At 54.9% G+C, this 25,647-nt stretch overlaps 10 protein-coding genes across 10 annotated transcripts; 4 read left to right on the top strand and 6 right to left on the bottom strand.

Moving 5' to 3' along the window:
* Positions 1–56: 56 nt before the first annotated feature.
* On the bottom strand, positions 57–1,398 carry P168DRAFT_330805 (uncharacterized protein; the record flags this gene model as incomplete). The annotated part of the gene is made up of 2 exons (XM_024841628.1): positions 57–1,212; positions 1,331–1,398. The coding sequence occupies 2 exons, from the start codon at positions 1,396–1,398 to the stop codon at positions 204–206; spliced, it is 1,077 nt and encodes a 358-aa protein (XP_024688585.1). The 3' UTR covers positions 57–203.
* A 1,811-nt stretch (positions 1,399–3,209) lies between these two features.
* P168DRAFT_330804 (uncharacterized protein) lies at positions 3,210–4,109 on the top strand (the record flags this gene model as incomplete). Its single annotated transcript, XM_024841627.1, has 3 exons — positions 3,210–3,350; positions 3,471–3,566; positions 3,654–4,109. The coding sequence occupies 3 exons, from the start codon at positions 3,210–3,212 to the stop codon at positions 3,843–3,845; spliced, it is 429 nt and encodes a 142-aa protein (XP_024688584.1). The 3' UTR covers positions 3,846–4,109.
* An 887-nt stretch (positions 4,110–4,996) lies between these two features.
* P168DRAFT_300408 (sulfatase domain protein) lies at positions 4,997–7,359 on the bottom strand (the record flags this gene model as incomplete). The annotated part of the gene is made up of 2 exons (XM_024838423.1): positions 4,997–5,603; positions 5,666–7,359. 2 exons carry the CDS (start codon positions 7,357–7,359, stop codon positions 4,997–4,999), a joined length of 2,301 nt encoding a protein of 766 aa, XP_024688583.1.
* A 1,574-nt stretch (positions 7,360–8,933) lies between these two features.
* Positions 8,934–10,821, bottom strand: P168DRAFT_330802 (flavin-containing monooxygenase; the record flags this gene model as incomplete). The annotated part of the gene is made up of 4 exons (XM_024841626.1): positions 8,934–9,379; positions 9,450–10,487; positions 10,550–10,672; positions 10,728–10,821. 4 exons carry the CDS (start codon positions 10,819–10,821, stop codon positions 8,934–8,936), a joined length of 1,701 nt encoding a protein of 566 aa, XP_024688582.1.
* A 2,764-nt stretch (positions 10,822–13,585) lies between these two features.
* Positions 13,586–15,826, top strand: P168DRAFT_276917 (aromatic amino acid ammonia-lyase; the record flags this gene model as incomplete). The annotated part of the gene is made up of 3 exons (XM_024835588.1): positions 13,586–13,779; positions 13,829–13,935; positions 13,980–15,826. Exons 1-3 carry the CDS (start codon positions 13,643–13,645, stop codon positions 15,824–15,826), a joined length of 2,091 nt encoding a protein of 696 aa, XP_024688581.1. The 5' UTR covers positions 13,586–13,642.
* Positions 15,827–16,934: 1,108 nt separating this feature from the next.
* P168DRAFT_322744 (endoplasmic reticulum-resident kdel protein) lies at positions 16,935–18,354 on the top strand (the record flags this gene model as incomplete). The annotated part of the gene is made up of 2 exons (XM_024840599.1): positions 16,935–17,886; positions 17,933–18,354. The coding sequence occupies 2 exons, from the start codon at positions 16,935–16,937 to the stop codon at positions 18,352–18,354; spliced, it is 1,374 nt and encodes a 457-aa protein (XP_024688580.1).
* Positions 18,355–19,656: 1,302 nt separating this feature from the next.
* P168DRAFT_322743 (uncharacterized protein) lies at positions 19,657–20,523 on the bottom strand (the record flags this gene model as incomplete). Its single annotated transcript, XM_024840598.1, has 3 exons — positions 19,657–20,037; positions 20,116–20,220; positions 20,272–20,523. The coding sequence occupies 3 exons, from the start codon at positions 20,521–20,523 to the stop codon at positions 19,657–19,659; spliced, it is 738 nt and encodes a 245-aa protein (XP_024688579.1).
* A 469-nt stretch (positions 20,524–20,992) lies between these two features.
* Positions 20,993–22,621, top strand: P168DRAFT_245088 (putative extracelular serine carboxypeptidase; the record flags this gene model as incomplete). The annotated part of the gene is made up of 1 exon (XM_024833954.1): positions 20,993–22,621. One exon carries the CDS (start codon positions 20,993–20,995, stop codon positions 22,619–22,621), a length of 1,629 nt encoding a protein of 542 aa, XP_024688578.1.
* Positions 22,622–22,708: 87 nt separating this feature from the next.
* Positions 22,709–24,249, bottom strand: P168DRAFT_82780 (ADP-ribosylglycohydrolase family protein). Its single transcript, XM_024842162.1, has 3 exons — positions 23,757–24,249; positions 23,259–23,683; positions 22,709–23,188 (listed from the first exon to the last, which is right to left on the bottom strand). Exons 1-3 carry the CDS (start codon positions 23,903–23,905, stop codon positions 22,797–22,799), a joined length of 966 nt encoding a protein of 321 aa, XP_024688577.1. The 5' UTR covers positions 23,906–24,249; the 3' UTR covers positions 22,709–22,796.
* On the bottom strand, positions 24,119–25,636 carry P168DRAFT_322740 (uncharacterized protein; the record flags this gene model as incomplete). Its single annotated transcript, XM_024840597.1, has 3 exons — positions 24,119–24,828; positions 24,902–25,489; positions 25,585–25,636. The coding sequence occupies 3 exons, from the start codon at positions 25,634–25,636 to the stop codon at positions 24,119–24,121; spliced, it is 1,350 nt and encodes a 449-aa protein (XP_024688576.1).
* Positions 25,637–25,647: the final 11 nt, after the last annotated feature.

Here is a 25,647-nt window from a genome sequence, read left to right as displayed (position 1 = left end):
AATCACACCCTTCTGCTACATTAGATAGTACCTAAAATCAGGTGTATGATCATGGTGGGTAATCTATATGTCCCTTGCTATATTATCAGAATTAGTGAATACCCTGTCATCCACCCCACCGCGATCCAGCCGATTTGCGGATTAGTCTCTGTACATCTATGTAAAACAATGATAGGTACATCAGAATCCATACAAACAACTAGTTAACAAGGATGGATCTGAATATTCGCGGCCTTCCCCTCCCGAGCCGATCGGACCAGCAGATCGAACTCGCCTTCACTACCTCGAAACACCAGCCGCTCCGGCTGGGAGGGAATGCGGCAAGAGAGGACATTGACGCGGGTCTCAGGATCGAAGACATGGCAGAAGTCCTGGACTTTGCCGAATAGCTGCTCTGAGGACCGGCACTCGGTCAAGGGGAAGGCCCGCGTGCGCATCGCTCCGTAGCAGTGGAAGAGGATCTCAAACACCAGGCTGGGCGATCGAGGATTCGAGGGAGAAGGCTTTGTGTTCGAGGCGGGAGGACGTCGATTCGAGGAGGGAGAGATCGTTGGGCCATCCGCAACAGACACGTCATCCCCGGGGAGTTGATAATTCTTGGGGACGGTGGGCCGGAGTTGACGGGACCAACGACGGGACGACGGCGTGGGGACTTCAGCGTCGAGATAGATGACTGAACTGGGAGAGCGCGGGGCTCGCCTCAAGGCGGGTGAGCTTGACGTGTCGAGAGTATCGATCCAGTCGAACGCGTCGTCGGGGAAGTTAGCGCGGTTGGAGCCGCGCATAAAAATACGCAGGGCGCAACACTGCGGGTCCAGGCCGTCACGGACACCGCGCCATTCGCGTAGGAAAGTGCCATACTGGTTCTTGGTCGGATGGCAGACGACGATCATTGGGGGACCACCGATGGGGTGGAGGACGAGGACGTCGTACGAGACGGTTGTGGCGATGTTCATGCGGCGGAGCTGGACCTCACGGCCCAGGCGATCGAAGACGCGTGAGGGCAACTTGGGCTCGCGTCCGTAGCGGAATAACGGTTTTCCGGTGCGGTGGACGTGATGCCATTCCTCTAGCTTGGTGACGATGGCACGGTGGACTGGAGCGTTGTCGCTGCAGCGGGCCGTGAGAGGCTTTTTAATGGGGGGTGACGGAGTAGTGGTCGAGCTGTCGTCGTCTGAGGAGGTGCAGGGGATGGCAGACGTGTTGGGAAGTCTCGAGAACGGTCAGGTTGTCCAATTAGATTCTTGGGGGCACTAACATGTCCATGATGGTTTGGTGGAAAAGCGAGAGAGAGCTATGAAGCTTCTTGAATATGTCCAAGGGGGCGGACGAAGTTGTCAGAGTATCGATGGTGCTGATGTTGTAGCGGTGAAAAGGTTGCGAATAGTTGCAAACCATGAAAAATCGAGAACAACATTATGTGTGGGAAAACGCCGCAAGTCAGCTGACATAGTGCCCGATTATGTCTCGACTATCACCGCCCCCTCAGTCAGGTCAACATAATACTCTTGAGGAATCTCTGGCGTTTCAACCTCTGGTAGCCGCCAGTCCGTGGACACCGATCTGGCCAATAGACTTCTTTGGCTCTCTGGGCGTTGAGGTGTGCCTCGCTGTCTTTTGCGTGCGATCTCTGTATTCTTTGCCATGATTATCTCTTCATGGGATTCCTGTTATAGGGGCAATCTCCCAATCTCCAGTTCATGCAGGCGATATCTCCGCTTTATGGAGGTAGATAATGTCAACAGATCTGATCCGAACATGGTAGAGATATGAAGCTGTTCCGGATGGTCTGGCGGTCGGATAAACGCGATTTTGATGGTGTGGACTCTGGAAATTCGTAGATGTGTTTAAACAACATCTTCTTAGCAAGACGAATTGTAAAATGAGTGGGAGTGGTTTCGAAAACAATACCACAGTAGTCGTGGATGCTCCGGGCTCATACTCTGTGAGCGAGTTAGTGAAAATGATCAAGATATTGATGATATTAAGGTTGTGGATTAATGTCATATCATAAAAACATGAAGCATTAGGTGATAGTTGATATAGGAAAACACCGGCAGTCAAATAACACGTTGCCTACTCACATTTCTCATGATTCAATATCCATCAGTAGATGTAATATTTGCCCTAATTATACAGGGGATATATGTAGAATAAACAGGATCGGCAGACATGTCGGCGGATTTACATTGTTTCCTATGTATAGAAAAGGTGGATGGTGACTGTCAACCATAACAGCTTAAGGCAGCTGAGCCAGCTGGGCAAGCTGGATTAAGCTGGGCAAGCTGGGTAAGCTGGGTAACATTATGATCATATATATATACACATGACCAGGTGACAGGATAACTGGCCGAGTATTAAACCGGGTGTGATATGGACTAGGTTACTAGAACACACATATATATCTTGGGTACTGAGATGGTTGACACAACTCACTTTCTCCTCAACTTAGATAGGGAGCTGTGTTCGCAGTACTGGACACAGTAATCGAAGCTGCTCTACTATAACCTATATTAATTACTATCATCAAGGAGAAAAAAAGGACAGAGCTTGACTTGACTGGTAGACTTCTAGGGCAAGGCTGACAGGGGAGAAGACTGCCAGTCTGCCACAGAGCTGGATCACATTTTAACTGAGGTGTATTACTTAATTATCTCTGTAATGTTGTACCTAGAAGAGCCACAGTTTTAGACTTTGGGGTGTTTGACTGGTAGACAAGTGACTACTATATTGATATCAAAATGGCCAGGGACCCAGGGCTTACACCCCTTCACAGTATAACTATACTTGAACATGTATTATATGGAATATAATCACATCTCTTAATAATCAATAATATACTGTTTGATATCATTATCACAATAGGGTTGATGAATAAATATATGATTCCATTATACTCTGATCATCAGTGTATCAGAGGAATACCTAGCATCTTGTCTTGAAGTAGTGAAGCCATAAGATTCACTCAGTGCTATCACTTATATCCTTCTTAACCTCTACAGATACTATGACTGTGTAATTATCTTTTAACAGATGTCAGAAGCTAGAGTCAGGGTATAAATACCCCCATCTTCCCACCCTAATCTTGACCTCCTTTCTCCATTATTCATTCTCTCGCAATCTCGTTCTCCATTCTACATCTACATCTACATCCTCCAACCAATCCAAAACGAACCGACTACCAACAACAATCATCAACGATCATCAAGATGTTCTTCAAAACCATCCTTACCTATCTCACCCTCACCCTCACCTTCAACCTCATCACCCTCGGCGCAGCTATCGCCCTCCCCAGAAACATCAACACCGTCCTCGACAAGCTCACCGAACTCGGCAGCCTCGAAGGCAAGGTCGATCAGGAGCTCCAGTCATGGACCGGCGAGCACAACGCCGCCATGCCCCTCCTCACGGCAATCCAAGCCTGGGGCGACGGCATGCAGGCCACTACTGCAGCCACTGAATAAATCCAGGGCCCATTCCACGAGGCGGACAGCAAGCAGGTCAAGGATATCACCGTGGGCATGGGCGACGCCATGCCAAAGACTTTTGAGCTGTTCAGGAACAAGGTATGTTTCTTTCCTTTTTTCTTCTTCTTTTCTTTTTCTTTTTGGAATATGGGGGAATAAGTTTGGGAGTCATACTAACCGAAGTAGAAACAAGATTTCGAGGGGGCCTATCTCCGCGGCGTGATCTACTTCCACCTGAAAAGTCTTCTGACTAGAACCGAGAGTCTGGCCGACGCCTTGGGAGAGAGAATGGCTGAGAAGGATAGGGAGGTTATGGACGGGGTTGTTGAGGACGTGGTTGATGGGTATGAGAATGTGATTGATGAGTTTGAGTATTGACGGGTTGACTGATTGACGGATTGATTTCTTGATTTATGATTGATTGGCTTATTGTGGATGATTTGATGGGTTAGTTGGGTATTGGGATTGGGACAGATTGATTTATGGGTTGATTGGATATTCAGATAGGAAGATGGAAGATGGAGATGAAAGATGGAAGATTGGTTGTTAGGATGGGATATGTTCTGCAAGTGTTGTTATGGTTCTATGTTTTTATTCTATCACCTACATGATAGGTAGATAGTACTTTCAATCCGATTGATGCAGTTTTAAGTATCTTGCCATGACTTTAGAGTACCTCACTAGTAATAGATTGTTAGAATATCAGTCATATCAAGCCCGATCAAAATGACGTCTGTTGTTTGGTGCAGTGGCTGATATGAACCATCCAGAACTGTTAGTATGAAGTACATTGCGAAGACTATGAGTGAAACCTACTAACAGCTAGGTCGTTTCTAGAATGTCTTGTCTGAATGAGATAGCCCTACTATATCATCCTTGTTAACTGCCATTGATGAAGATCTATCGTATAGCCAGAACCAAGAATTGGCCTATGTACGGGGTAAATAGGAACAGCCATTGTATATGGTTTGGAGTACGGTAGAAGAAAGATATCACTGCTGCGGACTATCTCAAGGATATAAAAACCTCGCCCAAATCAATCTCTACCATACACTTAATTTGCACGTAGATATACATACATATGAATCCGACAAAGGCATACCAACATTCTACGCTATATTCACATCATAATTTAATCAAGGTCAAGATAGTTCATATTAGAAGATTACTAAATCTGACCCATGGAACACCCTCAGGGGATGGATTGATTCGTCATCCCGCCCACCTCCGTCGAGACGTATTACCGTCTGTGGTGGCAATTCCAATAACCAAAATAAAAACCAGACAAAAACAAGAGGCAAAAGGCAAAAAGGCGAAAGAAAATATGGGTCAGGTGGGAAAAAGGTCTGGTCGAGTAGACAGTATAATGGGGAACAGAAAAATGGGGATAATGGGGCAATAACCAATTAGCAACTATGTACTCAGAATACAATAAATCATCGAGTACATGCAACCCCGAACGCCAAACACCACGTATCTCGTACAATGCAACCAACCCATCCGAATTAGATCGTACCACGGAGCATCTACTAGTTCGGATCATACCCGTCCGCCAGCTTGTCGTTCTCCTTGGAGTAGCCGTAGCGGCGCCAGTTCTCGGTGACCCACCACTCGGTGACGTGGGCGGCGTCGCGCAACCAGTCGACGGTTTCCTTGCCGAAGCGCCGCTCCAGCGAGGCGGCCATGTCGGCCAGGGCGAAGTGCTTGACGGGGTGCTCCTCGGCGGGATCCTCCCCGACGTGGGTGAAGCGCCACTCGAGGTCGTCGACGAGGGGGATGACCAGCCGGTATTCCGGGTGGGCGGCGGAGCGCACGGCGATAAGCGACCCGCCCGTGTTCATGACGGAGAACTGCCAGTCCTGGACGTGCTCCTTCTCGGGCACGAGGGGCCGGATCATCGACTGGCCCTCGTACTGGCCGCGCAGGTCGCGCGTGGCCTTGGTGCCCTCGGGGCCGAGCGAGCCCGACTCGACCAGCAGGTCGAGGACGGTGGGGACGATCTGGTCGCTGGTGACGGGAGCGTCCACGCGGACGGGGGGGAGCTTGGGGTGGGCCAGCACGATGGGGACGTGGAAGTTGCCAATATGAGGGTTGTCGTAGGGGGTGACACCGCCGTCGTTGGGGAGGGAGAGGCCGCTGCAAGAGTTAGTTTCAATCACATACAATTTTGAGCAAGAATAGCATAGGGGAAAACGTACTGGTCTCCGGCCATGACGACCAAGGTCTCATCGGCCACGCCCTTCTCCTGGAGAATTTCCAGAACATCAGCCAACCAGGTATCAACAAAGCCGATGGTGTTGAGATAGCGGTTGAAGTCGTCGTTGGACCCCTTCATGAGCTCCTGGAACATGTCGTCCCGAGGCAAACCCCACGGATGGTGGCTGGTACCGGTCAAATGGGTGAGGAAGAGACGCTCGTGGTTGCGCTCGGCATCGTCGATGGCGTCGCGCACGTACTCATGGAGCTCAGTGTCGGCGAACCCGTAGTAGTTGACCTCGCGGGTCTTGGGCGGGTAATGCTTGGCCGACGGTTCGTTGATGCGCTCCTTGGTGAGCACATCCTGGTAGCCCATGGTCGGGGTCAGCTTGTCCTGGTTGTCGTAGCTGTCGGTGACGGACTGCATCCAGGTGGAGTGCCAGGGCCAGGTGCGGAAGTCGTCGGGCTTGCGGGTGGCATCGGGCAGCTGGCCGAGGGCCCCGAAGACCTGGGCCAGACACGGCTGGTAGATGTGGTACTCGTACTCGCGGTTGAAGTCGGCCACGAGCGGGGTGACACCGCACAGACTGCCCACGACGCTCTTCAAGGTGTAGGTGCCCGTGGTGAAGGCATTGCTGGCGCTGATGCCGCCGTAGTTGCTGCCGCGGGGGTCAGGGGTCTGGCCGTAGCCCGGGTCGACGCCGGTCAGGTAGGAGGCCGTGCGGGTGAGATTGCCCAAGCGGTCCTTGACCTCGTCGGGACTCTCGCCGCCCCAGGACCGACCGATGTGCTTGTCGAGCCAGGAATCCTTGACCAGCGGGAACACGTCGTTGCGGGTGCTCTCGAGCTTGAGGAAGAGGATGTGCTTGATCCGGACGCTGCCGTTCTTCAGGCTCTCGCGCAGGGGCTCGAGCACGGGCAGCTGCAGGTTCGCAATGTGCAAGGGGTCGGCGGCGGGGGAGTAGTGGTCGCGGGTGCCGTTGGTGCGGTCCCACCAGTCCCGGAAGCCGGCGGGCTGGCCGGCCGGCAGCCAGGACCAGGCGGGTGGGGCGGCGAGGGAGTTGCCATCCTCGAGGTAGGGGTAGATGCCGGGCAGGCCCTCGGTGTCGACGGGGGAGGGGCGTTCGGTGTGGAGGAAGGGCGTGACGGGGAGGGTGCCGGCCAGGAAGACGAAGGCGGTGTCGGACGGGCGCAGGAAGCGCAAGGCGGTGAGCAGGAACAGTCCGCCCCAGGTGACAATCTGCTTCCAGGCAGCGGGCTCGGAGGCGGCGGGGCCGCTGCGGCCATCCCGCCCGGCATAGCGCCGGCTAGGCCCCTCGCCAGAACCCTGCAGGGGCACGTCCTCGCCGTCGTCACTCTTGTCGTCGCGGTAGTCCTCCACGGGGATCTCCTCCTCGTCGCGGACGGGATCCTGCACGGGGCGGTAGCGTTGGCGGCGGTCCCGGACGCGGCCGACGATGGAGCGGTAGGGGGTCCCCAGGATGTGCAGGATGCCCCCGACGAAGCGGTGGACGGGGCGGGAGAGAACCCAGGCGGCGGCCACCAGGATCGCGGCGGTGATGAGGAAGCCGGCCAAGCCGGTCAGCAGCGTGGCGATGGCGGCGGCGTCAGCGTGGAAGGTCCCGACCTGACGCCAGTGGATCTCGGCCCCGGTCGTGACGAAGAAGGAGGTGTTGGCCGAGGCCATCGCCGTCATGCCCAGGGAGAAGGGGACGATGACGAGGGCGCACAGGGCGGCCACCCAGCGGCGGGGGCGCGGCGGGTGGCCAGGCGCATCAGCAGGATCACGATGACATCCTGGAAGAAAAAGGTGATGCCCCAGAGGGCCATCTTCGGGAGGGGCAGAGACGTGATGTGGGCGAAGAGATGCATGATCTTGGCCTGCAGCAAGGAGAGCAGGCCGAGGGTGAAGAAGACCCTCCGACCGACATCCCAGGCACCGTCCCAGTCCAAGGTGCTGGCGCGAGCCAGCACCTTCTGAAGGAAAGGCATCAACTTCATCCTTCAATGCGGTGGGCGGGGAGGAGAGACCAAGGAGGGGAGGGGAGAGGATGGAATGGACAGTGGCAGTCAAGTCCGCCACATGGCCTGGAGAGGGAAAGGAGGAAGAATGAAGGAAGGCAAACAATCGAATCGAATAAAAATGTTGTAGAAAAGGACAGAGAATGAAAAAGAGATGGCAGAATAAAAAGAAGAGAGAAGGATAAAAAAGGGGGAAGGGATTAATTTAGTGGAGGAGAAGCGTTAAGGCAAAACAGGTTAGGAGGGGAAAACAGCCCAACCGTAATAGAGAATAGAGAGAATAGAGGAGAAGAGAGAGAGGGAGGGAGAGAAGAGAGAGGAAAGAAAAATGATGGGTGATAGGTGGGTGTGATGAGGCGATGAGGTTCAACCGGCGGAGTTGGTAGGCTGAAACATGGTTCTTTTTTTTTTTTTTTTTTTCCTTTCTTTTTTTCTTTTTATTCTTTTATTCTTTTTTTTTTCCTTACAAGTTTTCTCTGACCTTTCCTGATTGATCCTCTTTTCCTGGTCTATTCCTGGATGGGTCTAGAGGTCCCGGTGGCTCCTGATTGGCGGAGAGGCCCCACCGCCAAGCCATGGGGGCTGAGGATTGGTTCTGCCTAGGATTCCTCAGTCATCCTTAAGGGATTGACCATCGGATTGATAATGGCCTCACTTGGCCCTCACTTGGCCCTCACTTTTTCGCTACAACTGGTAGGAGGAAGTGAGAGTTAGGTCAGAGTTAAGTAAGAACAAGGTCAAAATGAGGTAAAAGTCCCGTAAAAGAAAGGACAAAGTCAGAATGAACCCCCCCGTGACCAGTTGCCCAACAGGGCTGCCCCACATCCCCCACTTAACCTGGTCTGGTTGGGTCGGCCCCCTGAAGGGTCACCGTGGCCTTTCAGCTTATCCTCTGGCTATCTATCTGACTCAGACTCTCAACCTCCAGGAATCCATCGGGAGGTTCCCCTGAACAGTCAATGTAACACCCCCCATATTTTCTTGTTACATGCGGGTGTGGCGCCGTGTCACTGATATCATCACTATTTCTGTCCGGTATGGAGTATAGTAGAGGGGTTGTCCAGGTCCTGGTTAATATGGAGTACAGTGCCACGCAGGAACTTCATGAACCTCTCAGGCTGTTCCACCCGATCGCCCAGACGATCACGGAGCACTAACCAAGGCTGTGCTGATAGTGTATGTACTATGTAGAGATGGTTGACCGGCCCCTTCTTAGCCCCGTCCATCGTCTAGAGTGGCAGATAACGATCATGCCCGGGAGAAATACCGTGTATACGACCACCATCCCACAGCGCCCGCCCCCAACGCCATCGTCCACCACGACACCGGCCACTCCTCCACCACCCGTCCAATCCGCGTCGGTCGTCTTCCGGCCACTGTGTCCGCCGCCGTCCCTGACACCGCGTAGTCCGCCCATCGCACCGTCGCCAACTCCTTCTGATACTGCACCGCCGTCCCGGGCCAGTTGTTCGTGATCCGCCCGTCGGCTGTCTTGTACCACGACCGGCACGTCGGATCGGCGAAACTGGTCTCTTGCAGCTGCGTCTGGATCTGGTGGTTGAGCGACCGCACAACCTCCGTCCGGGGCTGCAGGACCAGGGACTGGCCCTGATCCCTTGCGCGCACCACCCGGTCGATCAGTGCGCTGAGATACCGCGACTGGGCCTCGATCATGAGGATGATGGAGTTGTGGCCTATTGATTAGTATTGTCCATAGTAAAAAAACCAAACAATCAGGAGAGGGGGAATAAAGAGGGAACACACCTAGGTTAGTGTTCGGCCCGTACAACATGCCGAAGTTCGGCATCTCCTCCACCGTCACCCCGTAGTATGCCGAGGCTCCCCCTGCCCAGACCGAGTCCAGCGGACGACCTTCCCGTCCAGTCACCTGCACCGGGTGCAAGAACTCAACAGTGCGGAAGCCTGTCGCACAGACGATTAAATCAACATCCCGCACCGCCCCGTCCACCGTCTCAATGCCACTCTCCGTCACGCGCGCCACCTCGCGCGTCTCCAGCGTCACATTCTCCCGCCCCAGCGTCTGATAGTAGTTATCCGACACGAGAATCCGCTTACACCCCAGCTGATAGTCCGGTGTCAGCGCCGCCCACAGATCCGGCCGCCCAGGCAGCGCCTGCTTCATACTCCCCAGCGCCCAGTCCCGCAGGTAGGTCACGGACGACGACTTTGGATCCGTCACGAGTCCGTGCGACACCTCGCGCATCTGCATCATGACCGCGCGTTTGAGCCAGCGCGCGGGCGGCAGCGCGCCCAGCAGCGTCTGCTCCGCGCCCGTCACGCGCCGGTCCATCCGCGGGATCACCCAGTTGGGCGTGCGCTGGTAGACGGTCAGGTGGGCGGCGGCGGGGGCGATCTCGGGCGCGATCTGCAGCGCCGACGCCCCGTTGCCGATGATGGCGACGCGTTTGTCGGCCCAGTCGTAGGTCCAGTCCCAGCGCGCCGAGTGCATTACTTTCCCGGTGAAGTCGTCCAGGCCCGGGAGGGAGGGCCACTGCGGCAGGTTGAGCTGCCCGACGGCGGACACGAGGAAGTCAGACGTGAGCTCGTAGGATGACACGAACTGGCCGTCTTTGGCGCCGCCGACGGAGACCTGCACGCGCCATGTGTGAGAGTCCTCATCCCAGCGCGCGGCGTCCACGGCCGAGTTGAACCGGATGTACCGGTACAGACGGTACTTCTGCGCCACGTGGATGAGATAGTCGAGGAGTTCCTCCTGGCCGGGATATTCGCGCGACCAGTCGGCTTTTTGCTCGAATGAGAGGGAGTACAGGGCGCTCCATACTATAATATGAATATCAATAATTACGTGGATGAATAGTGTCAGGGATGTGGGGGAGATGTACTGTCGCATGCACACCCGGGATACTTGTTATCGTTCCATGTCCCGCCTACTTGGCTGCCCTGCTCGAGGATGACGAATTTGCGACAGGGCGTCCGACGGAGGAGGTCAATCGCCATGCACAGACCTATTCTCGTCAGCACTGCCTCTTTGTTTCGTACGCGATGTAAAGAGGGAGATACCCGATATGCCCGCCCCGATGATCACGACCGTCGCGCGCGTAAAGTCGGTATTCCCGACATGGTCGGCCGGTTTGTATCCGCCGGAGTTGGCCATGGTTATCAATTCTCGGGGTGAATTACAGTCCGACTGATAGATAGATGGATAGACAAGCAGAAATGGTAGAATCCTACGGGAACCCCCTGTTTATGACGGGCGGTTGATTGGGTCGTCCAACCCCGCAGAGCATGGCCTACCTCGGCTACGGATTTGGATGGGATGATCGACGCCGAACCACAGTCTGACCCGTCTTTCAGGTTTCTTGACGAGTCTGTCCACCTTGATGGGCAACGATGGACAAACTGGGCGAGGTGGAATCAGCTGTCCGTGCGGGGTTGCGGGGCGTTCACTGGGTGTTGCAATAATTGGACCCGGGGGATGAAAGCTTGCAGGTTTACAGGCCTGTGAGGAGTTAAAAAATCCTGCAGAATCTACATGGAAATGTTAGAGCGATGCATTGTTTGACCCTTGGGAATGACTAGTGATTCATGCGGCGTCGGTTTATTTTAATGGCACATGCACGGACATGGTCTACCCTGATATCACACCATCAGTACTGAAGATATATTCCCGCACGTTCTTCTCTATCGCGGTCCACAACCAGAGGTCTCAAAACGAACTGGTGAAAATTAGTCTGAGCGAATGAATAATCATTGGTAGGACATGGTCTCATTGCGAGTAAGACCGGACTTTAGCTTGCGCTAGATATTAGAATGCCCGTCACTTCAGCCCACGCGATAGCAGTCTAGACTCTACCATTGATGGAGTATGAGGCGTCGAGAGCTCTATAAACTAGCGGACCCTAAACTTGGGTTAGCAGTTAGCTAACCAGTATACGTGTTAGTATCCGATCGCCATATACCGGCTATGATTGACATTGATCATGTTTGAAAGCTTCAATAAAACCCACCAAGCTCGGTTGAGTACCTCCATTGGCGTGATTTCGCATCTAGCTCTCACAGAATCCCGCAGTTCATACTGCATGTTTCAAGTCTGGATCCCTGGCCGCGAGGCGTTCTGTCGCACCCGACTACTGATCCTTGCTCAGGTTGTTCTCTAGCGTGGCTGATATTGAGCGAATCCGGTATGATACCAGGAGCTGTCGTGTTCCCCGAGACAGTGGCTTGGCTGGCTGTTTGCTGGTATCGTTTGCAATATTTATATAGAGCATCATACCGTGACCCATTGAGACTTTCAGCATGTGCACCGACCGAGTCATCCATTCCTATACGCAACTCTGCGTACTTGGCGTGTGTCAACCGATATTCCTCTATATCAATCCAGGCACTGCATATGAGGAAATCAGAAGAGCCAGTAGGGTTTTCAATAATCGATGAAATTGGCATATGAAGTAGAGATGTGGGGTTGAGGTTCATCTGGGGGAACAGACAAATACCCAGACACTGTTTGAAGATCAGGCGACGGACTTTTCTTTGCGTCTAAAGTAGAAAGCAATATTCATCCCTACACCTCCACCATACCATCCAGATTCTGCACCTCTCGACGCAGGATCTTTCCACTAGCATCCCGAGGAATAGCTCCCACGAAGCATACACGCAATCATTTATAATCCGTCACTTGATCCTGTACAAACCGAGCGATCTCGTCTGCCGTCGACGAATTAGCATCACATCCCGCAGTCACCACCACATACGCCCGCGGTAGTTCCGTCCCAACCACTCCGGACTTCAAGCACGACACATTGCTCAAAAAGAAAGCTCCAGAGATCGATGTCAGGGATGTTGATATCTGGGAATGGGAATGCTTTGGTGCTTGGATCGATAGTCATCATCAAGTTTCGCCGGACAAAAAACAGAGATATCACAGTCTCACAGTTCCACGCACGGTAGTATGAGACAACCCACAACAGAATCGCAAGCGGAATAAGATCCTGAGGGCGTCGGTCAATGTGCTATATCGCCAACGGACGGTGTCGCCTGCCACAAGAAATTTACGTCCAGAGCGTGTCCACTGTATGCTCCACTGCAAGTCAAACCCAGCGATGTTATGGAATCAGAATTTTTGCCACATGCGGGAAAAAATATGGATGTCAGAATTACAGGAGTGGTGTTGTTTTTTGATCCCTACCCAGGACGCGTATATGAAGGTTTGGGCTTGATGGCCTCGGATAATATCGTCAGCGGCCAAGAAACCAACAAGTCGATGGATGGAGAAGAAAGGGAAGAATCTGCAGAACGGAAGAGAACAAAAATGGAAGCATGAACTCCGGGCAGCTACATCCATAAACGATGACATATTCGTGTGCAGCCCTTGCCCGCGTGGATTGACGACCATCCTCCCCGACTGTTTACATGCAATTTGTTCTACGACCAGCATATGACAGACACCGAAGAAGATCTACCAGCTTATAGTCCAGATTTATAAGACACCAGATTGTCCAAGAAGTCTCAGCTGATCCACAACCCGTTCTTCACGATAGTTGCATCCGAATGCGGATTCGACGGTCATTCCAATGAGATCGATCGATCGATCAGATCGGATAAAGCCAGTCCAGAAATCCAATGGAAATAGGTGGACTCATTATCCTTTAGCTATAGGCCAATTAGATGCTTCATCTGCTGCTGATGTTGTTCGCGATCATATTGTCCCGGAATCCCCTGCATTCTTCCAGGGATCATTCTGACGCCCCATTACTAATGTAATGGTACGGGCCTGGTCTCACCGAGAGTGACGAACCTATTTGCCTAAACTAACTCTAGACTCTAATTGGAATAGTGTCAGTTGCGGCTACCTTTGGACAACTTCATCCATCGCAGCGGGTGTCTTCTGTCGTCACTGGTTCTGGCATACCAGTGTCGTGGAACCCTTTGTCAACAACCTGGACCGTATCTTGGACCACTCTATTCTGCACTGCAGAATGCCTACTACTACTGCCCCACCTCACCTCGCGACGGCACTGCAAATATGGGACCGTCTGCAGGAAATCAAGAAGAACAGGGATATCCAGTTGGACGGCAACAGCTTGGATATTGCCGCCGTCGTGGCCACTGCCTAGTAAGTTTCCTGATTATTCCGTCTATGCCTTCCCATTCTGACCTGCTAGCTATGGCTGCATTCCCCGGCTGTCTGATGATCCGAGGGTGGTCCAACGTATCACCGAAAGTGTCAATGTGCTGATGGACCATCTGGATCTCGGATATTGCGTTTACGGTATTCCTTACGATCTCTATGCTGCATTGGAGTCTAACGGATAGTAGGCGTCAATACGGGCTTCGGTGGCAGCGCAGACTCGCGGACAGATCAAGCGACGTCCCTACAGGCTGCTCTACTGCAATTGACACAGGCGGGAGTTTTGGTCGCCGCGGACAAGGAGCCCGAACGCACGGATGACCTCTCCCCTGGACCCCACTCAATGCCCGCTGCCTGGGTGCGTGGTTCCATCGTTACGCGGGTCAACAGCAATGCCCGTGGACACTCGGCCGTGACTGTTCACGTGCTAGACGGTCTTCTTCAGCTGCTTCGGCATCGAATCACCCCCATTGTTCCGCTGCGTGGCTCGGTGTCCGCCTCCGGTGATCTGATACCCCTTTCCTACATGGCCGGTACGGTCGAAGGTAGCCCGGATATCTACGTTCAGGTCGAGGGCCCAGGAGGGCCGCGCATTATGACGGCGAAAGATGCCCTTGCGGCGGCGGGCATTGAGCCCCGCACGATGGGCCCCAAAGAGGGCTTGGGTCTGATCAACGGAACCGCCGTCTCGGCCGCCGTGGCCTCGCTCGCCCTCCACGAGACGCACCAGCTTGCCCTTCTAGTCCAGGCACTGTCAGCCATGGGACTCGAGGCTCTCACGGGGACTGCCGAACCCTTCCATCCCTTCGTCTCGGCTACGCGGCCCCACGACGGTCAGATCGAATGCGCCGCCAATGTGCTCGCCCTGTTGCAGGGCAGCCAGCTGGCCGTGGGTATCAACAACCGACCGGACCGCACCCGCACCGGCCTTATCCAGGATCGCTACGCATGGCGCAGCGTACCCCAATGGGTCGGGCCCCAGCTGGAGGACCTGATGCTGGCCCACCGGCAGGTCAGCACGGAGCTGAACTCATCGAGCGACAACCCTCTCATCGACACGATCAACGGGGACATCTACTCTGGCGCCAACTTCCAAGCCGCATCAATCACATCTGCGATGGAAAAGACGCGGACGGCCTTGCAAATGCTAGGCAGGCTGGTATTTGCGCAGGCAACGGAGCTCGTCGACCCGAACTACAACAACGGGCTCCCGACCAACCTCGCCGCTGACGACCCGTGTCTGAGCTTCACCATGAAGGGCGTCGACATCTCCATGGCTGCTTACATGGCGGAGCTGGCGTATGTGTCACACCCGGTGAGCGCACACACCCAGACGGCCGAGATGCGCAACCAAGCCATCAACTCCCTGGCGCTGGTGTCTGCGCGGTATACCATGCATGCCGTCGAGCTGGCATCACTGCTCTGCGCTGCCCATTTATATATCATATGCCAGGCGCTGGACCTGCGCGCGCTGCACCAGCAATTTTTAGCGATAGTGACGGAAAAGGTCGCGGCCGTCACGCGGGAGACCATCATCGACTGCACCGCGACCACCGATGAAGAAGCGTCGTCTGTCTCCGCCGCCATCTGCGCGACTCTGGCCAGTGCGTGGGCGAACACAACGCGGTGCGACCTATCCGAGCGGTGCGCGCAGACAGCCCAGGCAGCCGTGCCTGTCTTATGCACAGCCGGGGCGTGCACCTCAACGCTGCGAGTAGCGGACGTGAACGCGTGGCAGGGGCGGGTAGCGACCACACTCCACGAGACATTCAACACAGTCAAAGGTGACTTCCTGAGAGCCCCACACACGGAGTCTCTCCTGGGAGTGGGCGCGCGCGCCTTGTACCGCGCTGTGCGGATTGATCTGGGCGTGCCGTTTCATCAGGGGTTTGTGGAGCATCCGACGGCTGATAGTACTGAGTTGGATGGACGGGCAAAAAGGACGGTTGGATCGTGGGTGTCTGTTATTTATGAGAGTTTGCGGAGGGGCGAGCTGCAGGGGAGGCTGATGGAGGTTTTGGGCAGTCTTTGAGATTGGTTGGCTGAGAGTGTAGTGATGTGTTGTTACTTCCAAGTTGGAAGTATGGCTTATTCGGAGTATCAAGGGAGTCTGGCGTCGATATGGTATAGCTATCGTGAGGTCTATGTGTTTGTAATCTATTTTACTGGCATATGTTCATCAGTAAATGTATGAAGGATAGGAAGGTGTGGCTCGATCTATATCAGATAATCCCATCCTTGACGGATTAATATTGATTGGCAGGGTTGCTTGGTACGCTCCCATCACATGGGTTTGATACCCATTATTCTTTTCGTATATTAAAACGGGTGCTGTATATACCTCGCGTACGTTGTCATATTTTTATTCTTATTATTTCAGTCCAAATTTATATAACTCTAATCTGCATGATACAAGAACTTTAAAATGGTATATATACCCGACTGACGAAATCCCCACTGCATGTGCATACCCCTTGCGTTGCTGACAGTGTGCGGATACGATGCAGATGGCATTTGGGAGCTTATCCTCATGACGACTTCATTATTATCTGTAAAACATAGCAGTTCTGGCACAAGGCTATGATGCCTCGTGGTCAAATGATCCTACTACGAACTAGGCGTTCTAATTGGTGTAATGCCTAATACCACTCAGAGTCAGTACTTGATGCTAGTGGAGTACTAGTGCCAAAGTAGTCTAAGATGGGAAAATCGGGCGAGAAGCTATCAGGGCTGTGCGCAGCCGATAGGATGACAAGACGAGTGGACTGTACAGTTTCCAGTGGTGGTAACGATGCAGTGGCGTTTGACTAATACCAACGGATGGCCCCCAAGGCCATTCGGTAAAATAACCAGGAAGGCTCAGTCTACTACATGAGACGGTAAGATCCAAGCACGGTTGCATCGCCACTCGTAGCGTCGTCTCCCGGCAGAAATAGGCGATCCCTTCCTTGCCTAGATGCGATCCTCGCCAGTCCTACCTAGAACAGAATGGGTGAGCTATACAACTGCGACCATCCCAACACAAGGCTAGCCCAGTGGCGGCAAGCACCGAAAGGATGACCTGGTCGGTTAGTGCCTGGAGAGCAGGCTGACAGACTCCGACTATCTCATCACTCTACTGCTGATGAGACGGACACAATATGATGGGATCGCGTCGACGGCTGGTTCTCTGCGTGTGGTTGACGGCGGGCGCGCTGCTCGGCATCGGCACATGGGTCCTCTGGTTCGGGATGAACTCCGACGGGGATAACGTGCCGGCGATCGTGAACCAGTTGATCCCCGCGGGCCACTGCGCCTGCAAGTCGGCCACGATCTTCCACTGTGCCGAGTGCCTACACTGTCCCAGCGACGTGGCCGTGGCGGGCTCAGAGACGCGCCCGTACGATGTAGCGCGCGACGCGCAGAATCGCACCCTAAACGCAGCCCAGTGCCAGCGGTTCTTTCCCGGGCTATTTGAAGATGTGAGGCGCGCGAAGGAGTACTGGACGAGTCGGGGCGGCGTGCCCCGGGAGACGATCGACCAGATCGAGCTGGTGGATGGGATGGCGAGGGCCGCCATTGTGGACGGGCAGCTATATGTGGTGGCCACGCGGGCCAAAGGCGAGGACCACCGGCGGAAGATCGTCGCGGTGCTGAGTGCGCTGCACCGTGCGCTGGTGTCCAACCCTGAGCAACAGCCCACGGGGGCGACGGAGTTTGTGTTCTCGATTGAGGACCGGCTCGACGACGTCGCCGGACCCGATCATCCGCTGTGGATCCTGGCGCGCCGGCCCGCCGAGGAGGCCGTCTGGCTCATGCCGGACTTTGGGTACTGGGCGTGGGACAGCGGCAATGTGGACAGCCCGATCGGTCCGTATAGTCGCGTGGTGGAGTCCATCCGGCGGAAAGAGAATGGGATGTCGTGGGGTGACAAGGAGGCGAAGCTCGTCTGGCGGGGCAAGTTGAGCTTTGCGCCCAAGATGCGCCGCGCGCTGCTGGAGGCCGCGCGGGGACAGGCCTGGTCCGCGGTCAAGGAGCTCGATTGGCGGACCAAGGACCACTTCATGTCCATGGAGGACCATTGCCGATATCAGTTCATTGCGCATGTGGAAGGTATGTGCTTCGCTCCGTTGGCCGGTTATGGCACTCACTGCGATAGGGCGATCCTACTCGGCGTCTTTCAAATACCGTCAAGCCTGCGAGTCAGTGGTCATCGCCCACCAGCTGCAGTTCATCCAACATCATCACTACCTCCTCGTGAGCTCGGGCCCGGACCAGAACTTTGTCGAGGTGCAACGCGACTTTGCCGATCTCCCGGCCAAGATGCGGACCTTGCTGGACGACCCCGAGTTTGCCGAGCGAATCGCCCGGAACAGCGCCAGCACGTTCAGGGACCGGTATTTGACCCCGGCGGCGGAGGCGTGCTACTGGCGGGCGCTGGTGCAGGGATGGATGGACGCCTCCCCGGAGCTCGGCGGGGACATCGTGTCGCAGGGCATTAAGGAGAAGGGGGTGCGATATGAGTCGTTCTTATTGATGGGTAGCCAGGAGATGCTACAGTTTACCAACGACTGGCGATAGTTGATTTCTTCTGTCTCAGTATGGAGCGAAGTATTTCTTGCAAGTCTTTCTTAGTACTGAATCTTGTCATTCGTATATCTCGCGACCTATGTTACGCCCGGCTGAAAGTCACATATGTAGAGCAATTACGTAGCCATTCGCATACCATGTGGCCTGGTGTGAGGTATAACCGCTTGGACGTTGTATAAGCGTCCCTCGCGAGGGACAAACAAAGTGGTAGTGGTAATGACAAACCCCTCGTACAAGCTGCTTGAGACGAATGGCGTCTCATGTCTCAGGAAATGTCTCGGATATCGTCGAACTGAGCCAGCATCAGACCTTGTAGGGTGTTGTTCGAAATTCCCTCACCGCGAAGAGGAGACTAATAATAACGACATCGGCAATCGATGAACCGACCCCAGATTAGTTCGCCCAAACAATATAGGTCGACATTACTAGGCCAACGTTCAAGCATCTTTATCCGATTATCCTAGATAGATCAATACCCTACCAGGTCTATCATAGTCTCGCGTCTCAACCAGGTTTCTCTGTAGGATTCTGGCTACCAACTCCACCAGTCTGGGCTTTCTCAACACCGACACTGACGTGGAGAGGAAGTGATGACAGTTGTGAGAATACTTCAGTGGACAGTGCCGGAGACGACAGTCCCTTATGATGGTTTCTCTTGTCATGTATCCTGTGGTCTGCGGATATAAGCCAATTAACTCGACCGGATATGAGATTTGTGAGAGAAGAGATGGGAGGGAAGAAGTTTTATTCACTAATTCGGTGACTTTGTTAGGTGACGGGTCATGTTGGCGGATTGTCTAGGTATACCACCACCAGGATCGAATTGTCTGCCACGAATCTGCATTGAGTCTATGTGTCCATTCTGGAAATCGGAGCGCTGTTTGGAAACGAACACTACTAGAAGAAAGCTAGGCTATATCATGCCGGAGATCCTTACTTGATAACAACATATAATAACAAGCATTGGTTTAAGTAAAATGCAAGATCCTAACTGGCAAATACGGTTTGTTGGCATGACATCAGGCGCTCAGGTCAGATTATCTCGCTATGCTATACGCCGTTGATCATCATCATCATGCCACTTGTCACGTGAGAGGGTAAGCGAAGATATATATAAGGGTCAGTAGAGACGTACCGAATGCGTTGAGTATGACACCGCAAGGGACTGGCTTGTGGCAGCAGGATATAAAGGTGTTCTCCCCAAAATGGCGGCAGATATTGGTATATTGGCAGATATCCGAAGTGAAAACAGCTGCTTCGAAATGCCGACCAGATCAATCGACTTATCCGGCCTCATGCATTGTACTTCTGGTCAGTCCTTATTTGGAACATGGTGACTACTTTTTGGTCCAGCGGCGTTCGGTTTCGGAAGTATACCCAGCTGGCCCACAGCTTGGTGACGTCTTGGTCCGTCAGCGTGGGGGACCAGAGATCTACCCGCGAGTCAATCTTGAACAACTCAAGGTGCCTCAACCCCTGCGGCGCGAGCAAGTCTTCCCGTAGCACGTTCAGTTCCTCGTCATACCTAAGTTCCAGCTCCCGGAGGTGGACGAGCGACCCGAGCAGTGGCAAAACGCTGTGGTCGGTATCACAGATCAAGAGGGTCAGGCTCCGAATGAACCCGATCGCCCCCGCCAAGGATTTCACGGCTTTCGAATCTACCGTCAATTCGAGCTTCACGATGTCAGGAAAGGGACGACGCCCTCCACGGTGGTGGTGATATCGTCATAAGTCAGCGACCTGTCGAGTTACAGTACCTAGACGGGTCAAGATAAGGTCCTCCTCGGGTTGGGCGCCATAGAATGTAAAATCCTCCAGCGCCGGCTGAATGTACTGACCCACGCACAACTTCTGGCCCTCGCGCAGTCAGAACAGGTCAATGATGACGCGCCTCAACCGGGGAAAGACCAAGACGTGAAAGTGGGCGTGTTGCTGACCACCCTTGTTTGTCTCGGAAGTCCAATTCGCGGATATGCCGCGCGTATCTGTCTGCGATCCGTAGTGACGGCCGCCAGACACCAGGGGTTTCTCCCAGAGCATGCTGATGGCATGTTCAGCCCAGATCTTGCTTAACCGCACGGCAGATCGCAGTGAGAGGAGATCGTCGAAAAGACATCCCAGGATTTGGTAGAGAATCTCCGGTGGGAGCTGCGGTGCCATAAGCTATCTTCTTTCGTGATTGATGGAGAGAAGAGAAAAAAACAAAGAGGAGTGAGGCAGCAATGGTGTGGGGTGGTCGGCTGACCGTCAGCTCTCAAACCTCATGGTGGAAGTGATGCATCTTTGTACTTTCTTTCTTCTTTCTTCTTTCTTCTTTCTTCTTTTTGTGGGACTGGATACATATAAAGCCCAGTGCTGATAGACAACATGAAGTCGATGTCTGTGAATATCACCGGCCCGGTCCGTGATATAGACTGGGTCACTTACTATAGAGACAGGACCCCTGCTGATCCAATAGCCAATCTCCGTGGCGCCAATGAATTGAGGTTGCAGCGGACATCTACCTGAAACCCGACGGCCAAGATCCACCCATGTCGTTATCTGCGGGGTCTGTGAGACTATATAAGGAGGGCTGGATGGAGAGAACCGCCGATCATCCCACCGCTGCTCGCGTTCTTCAACCTCCACCATGACCCCCCTTACGTGGCTGCTATGCCTGCTGCCCCTGGCTCTGGCACAATGGAGAAACCCCCTCGCGCGGTCCTATCCCGCATGGCAACAGCTGCTGGAGCAGCAACAGACGGCTGCAGTGCAGTCCGCAGAGTATCCCGAACACTTCCTGCGCGTCCCCATTGACCACTTCACGAATGAATCGCGTTACGAACCCCACGAGAAAGGCACATTTAATCTCCGCTATTGGTTCGACGACCAATTCTACCAGCCCGGTGGTCCCGTCTTCGTGATCGCCGCCGGCGAAACTGACGGGGAAGACCGGTTCCCCTTCCTCTCCCACGGGATCATCCGTGACCTCGCCCAGAAATACCACGGGATCGGGGTCATCCTCGAGCACCGGTACTATGGCAGCAGCTATCCGTTCGAGGAACTCACGACCGAAAACATCCGGTTCCTGACTACCGAGCAGGCCGTCGCTGACTATGCGTACTTTGCGCAGCATGTCCAGTTTCCCGGAGTGAAGGGACACAATCTGCGCCCCTCCGCGACGCCCTGGATCGCGTATGGCGGGTCCTACGCGGGCGCCTTCGTCGCGTTCCTGCGCAAGCTCTACCCCGATACGTACTGGGGAGCGGTGTCGTCCTCGGGCGTGACGCAAGCCATTGAGGACTACTGGGCGTACTTCGAGGGGGTGCGGAATTTCGGACCGGCCGCGTGCATCGATGTCACGCAGACGGCGACGGACGTGGCAGATCGCATCATGATCGACCACGCGCAAAACAAGACCCTCAACAAACAGCTCAAGACTGCCTTCGGCGCGTCGCCGGACCTGACCAACGACTTCTTCGCCAACCTGCTATCCTCCCCGCTGGGGTCGTTCCAGTCCCGCAACTGGGACCAGGAGATCGGCAGTCCCATGTTCGCCCAATACTGCGGCAACATCACCAGCACCAAGCTGCTCTTCCCCGATACCGAGCCCGTCAAACAGAGCATGGCGGAGCTGGTCGCCATCGCGGGGTATGACCCCAAGAACGCGACGCTGGTCACAAACCTGCTCAACTTCGCGGGATACGTCAGCCAATCGGCCTTCTCTGCGCTGGGCCCCGACACCCCAGTGGACGGACAGACCAAGCTATTGGCCCAAGGCGGCTCCCTGCCCAAGTCCGTCTACACGAGCTGGAACTACCAGGTGTGCACGGAGTGGGGGTACTTCGTCACGGGGAGCGGAGTACCGGCGGAGATCCGGCCGCTGACGTCGCGCGTGCTGGACGTCCCGGCGCTATCCCGCTTCTGCAGCGAGGACTACGGTATCCACGAGCGGCCCAACGTGACGCGCATCAACCAGCACGGAGGGTTCGACTTTTCGTACCCGCGGGTGGCCATCATCGACGGCTTGGCGGACCCGTGGCGCGCGGCGACGCCACATGCGGACGGGGCGCGCAAGAGGAAGTCCACCGATAGTGAACCGTTCCTGATGATCGATGTGCCGGAGACGGATGTGTGGGATGGGATGCGCGGCGGCGTCCACCACTGGGATCAGAACGGGCTGAGCGGGAAGGGTGACATCCCTGAGGGGGTGCGCAAGGTGCAGCAGGAGGTGGTGCGCTTTGTGGGGGTGTGGTTGGGGAGTGGAAGAGTAGAGTGAGGGGGGTGGAGTTGTAGGCTGTACGGAGTATAGCGGGTGTTGTTATGGTCGACGCATCTACCGTGACGGGTGGATATAAGCCGGTGAACATGTTGCAATAGAGAAAATCACCACTCGACTACAAGATATTGTAACACTTCTGGCCGGTATAACGCATCAAGCGAGGCCCGTCTCCTCAATCCTGTGGACGAGAACCCACCATCCCAGCCATCTCCCCCGCAATCATCCCAATCAACCACCCCTTCCGCATGCCCTCCACCCACTCGCGCGGAACAGCCTCCATGCCGTAAAACGCGCCCGCCAACCCGCCATAGACCGCGCCCGCCGTATCAGAATCGCCCCCCAGGTTCACGACCGCCAAGGCGCCCGCCGCCCAGTCATCGCACGCGAAGAACGCCCACAGCGCGAGCTCCAGCGTATCCACCACCCACCCGGTACTGCGGAGCGTCTGCGCCGACCGATCCCGCCAGTCCTCCAGTCGGGTGTACGGGGCCATGCGCTCTGTCAGCGCGGGATGGGTGAGGGGGAAGGTGGCGACGATGCGGGCTAGTCGCTCTTTGGTTTCACCTGGGGAGGTTAGCATCAGCTGAACTACACCTCCTGATCGACAGCAACAAAACTAGATAGGAAGACACACCTCGCATAACGGCAACCACCACTTCGGTATAAAGCTCGCAAGCCTCGACACATGCCCGGGCAGGATGCGTCACCGCGCCTTGCTCGCGCGCGACGCGTCTCGCCGTGGACGCATCCCGCCACAGCATGACCCCGACGGGTGCCATGCGCATGAGACTGCCATTACCGCAGCGGCTGTCGCGATCGAGCTTGGCGTCGACGGCGCGCTGGGCGTCGTCGGTCCGCAGCGACGACGACGCGTCCCAGACGGAGAGGGCGAGACGGGTCGAGACCCCGACGTCCCAGGCATAGTCGGTCGTCGAGAAGGCACCGCGGCTCAGCCAGTCAAGGTAGTTCTGGATGGAGGCGCGGTGGTCGTAGTGGCCGTGGGCGTCGATGAAGGATTGCGCCAGGGCCAGGGTCATGGATCCGTCATCCGAGTAGGATCTACCGGAGTCCGCTCGGTCTTAGACGGGATTCTTTGGGGCGATCGGGGGAGAAGGGAGGGGAGAGATATTACCCAGCCGGTTCGTCAAACGGGCTGACGTGGCCAAGACCCGTGATGGCGGGGAAAGTGCCTGGTTTTTTGAACTGGACGGGTCCGCCCAGGGCATCGGCGACGCAGACCCCCCAGATGGCGCCTTTGGTTCGGGATGCGAGGGTGGGCATGACTGTTTCCAACGGGGGTAACTTGCTGGTGGACTGTTCAAATGGCGGCTGGCGGAAGCGCTGGTTGGGTTTTATACCATGGGGCGCGACCCCACTTTGAACGCAGCCTCATACGGAGAGCGAATGGATCAAGAGGGACAGACGAAAACAGCTGGATTGTAAAACTGGGGATACACCATCTCTACGGCGACGCCGGGAAAAGAGAACCCTCGATCAAGTTCTCGTCTTGGCTCCCTTGCTCGTTTTGCCTTTCGGGGAGCTTTCCTTTCCATCAGCACTCTTGACCCCGTCAGCCTCTGCCTTCTCCTTCTCCTCCCTGGCCTTCTTCTCATCCCTGGCCTTCTTCTCATCCCTGGCCTTCTTCTCCTCCCTGGCCTTCTTCCTTTTTGCCTTGGCCTCCCCCGGATTCCAATAATTAATGAGGGGACGCTTGTCGTGGTCCTCCACAATCACTCTGCCCTTGCACAGGACCCTATCTTTGCCAAAATCCGCCCATGTGCCAGTTTTCCGGAAAACGGGAGTAACAACAGCGAGCACTCGTTGCCCGTTAAGTCTCCTCTCAGTCTGGGAGAGACGATGGCTGCTGACGGGTTCAATCTCAATTGAGGTACGTTCGAATGTTGGGGGGATGTCTTTCAGAAGACGCCAGTCCATGGCCGGTTGTGCTGCGGCGATTTTCACCGCGAGCTCAGCATTCCGCTGATACAAATTGATGAGACTCTTCTCTGTCATCGGACCAGGCTCCTCGAGCAAGCATTGGAAGATCTCGTCGGCATATCTGACCTGGGCGAACTCCTTGGCTTTGGCGGTCCGAAAGGCCAGGTTCTGGGCGTGGAAGGTGTTATCTAAGTAACGGTCCTTGGCACGTGTGTTGGCAAGGCGTACTGTCTGGGCCCGCCAGTGTTGTGCCAGCTTCAGATCCGCTGCGACACCATGTCCAGTTAGCATGGGGACGGTCCGTGGGTCTTGGGGAGGGGGGGGGGGGGGGCAGCTCACCTCTCCTAAACTCTTGGTAGACGCGGTCGATATCTTTGCTGAACGGGGTCACTGGATCGAGGCCTGGTTCATTGCTTGGATCCGGCCTTAGATACCAAAACGGATTCTCCCAGAATAGGTGCCAGATATCCTTGAGTATGATGATCTCCATGAAGTACACTGCCAACGTCCGGCGCGTAGCGTAAGGAACGCGCGACACGATGCTGTCAAAACTTTCCTGAACCACCCATCCGTTCATGCTCCGAATCAATTGTTTCTTCTGCTCTTTGGACAGGATGCTATCATATCCCTCAGTGGGTTCCCTAAGAGCATAGTTGTAGCACCAGTTATCACACATGCAAAACAATGCACCCAGGTCCTCGCTCCAATGGTGAGCGCCGACCTCGGTCCAGGTGCCGTAGAACCCTTTCCTGTACATCTCATTGCTATAAAACACCATGCAGCTTTCAGACGCCATCTGAAGCTCTCTCTCCAGCTTTTCGACGTACTTCTCCAGATGGTTCTTTGTATCGTCTGCCGGCACGACAGTAGAACCTTCCACGTTGGAACCCTGGATGTCTTCCTCCGAGGCACCGGTGTCGATTTTCCCTGGATTGGTTGGAGGGTTGAGGAAGGCCGGCCGTTTTTGACCATTCTGCCATTGCGTCAAAGGCCGTCCCTTCAACGGCTGGAATGGATGGTACTTGCCTTGTTTTGGGCGTTTGCCGCCGTTGCCTTACGCTTCTTAGCGGGCATGGTGGGTAGCG

Source organism: Aspergillus campestris (assembly GCF_002847485.1).
Source record: "Aspergillus campestris IBT 28561 chromosome Unknown P168scaffold_17, whole genome shotgun sequence".
Lineage (NCBI taxonomy): Eukaryota > Fungi > Ascomycota > Eurotiomycetes > Eurotiales > Aspergillaceae > Aspergillus > Aspergillus campestris.
Note: the sequence above shows the minus strand (reverse complement) of the source record. Positions and strands in the feature narration are given on the sequence as shown.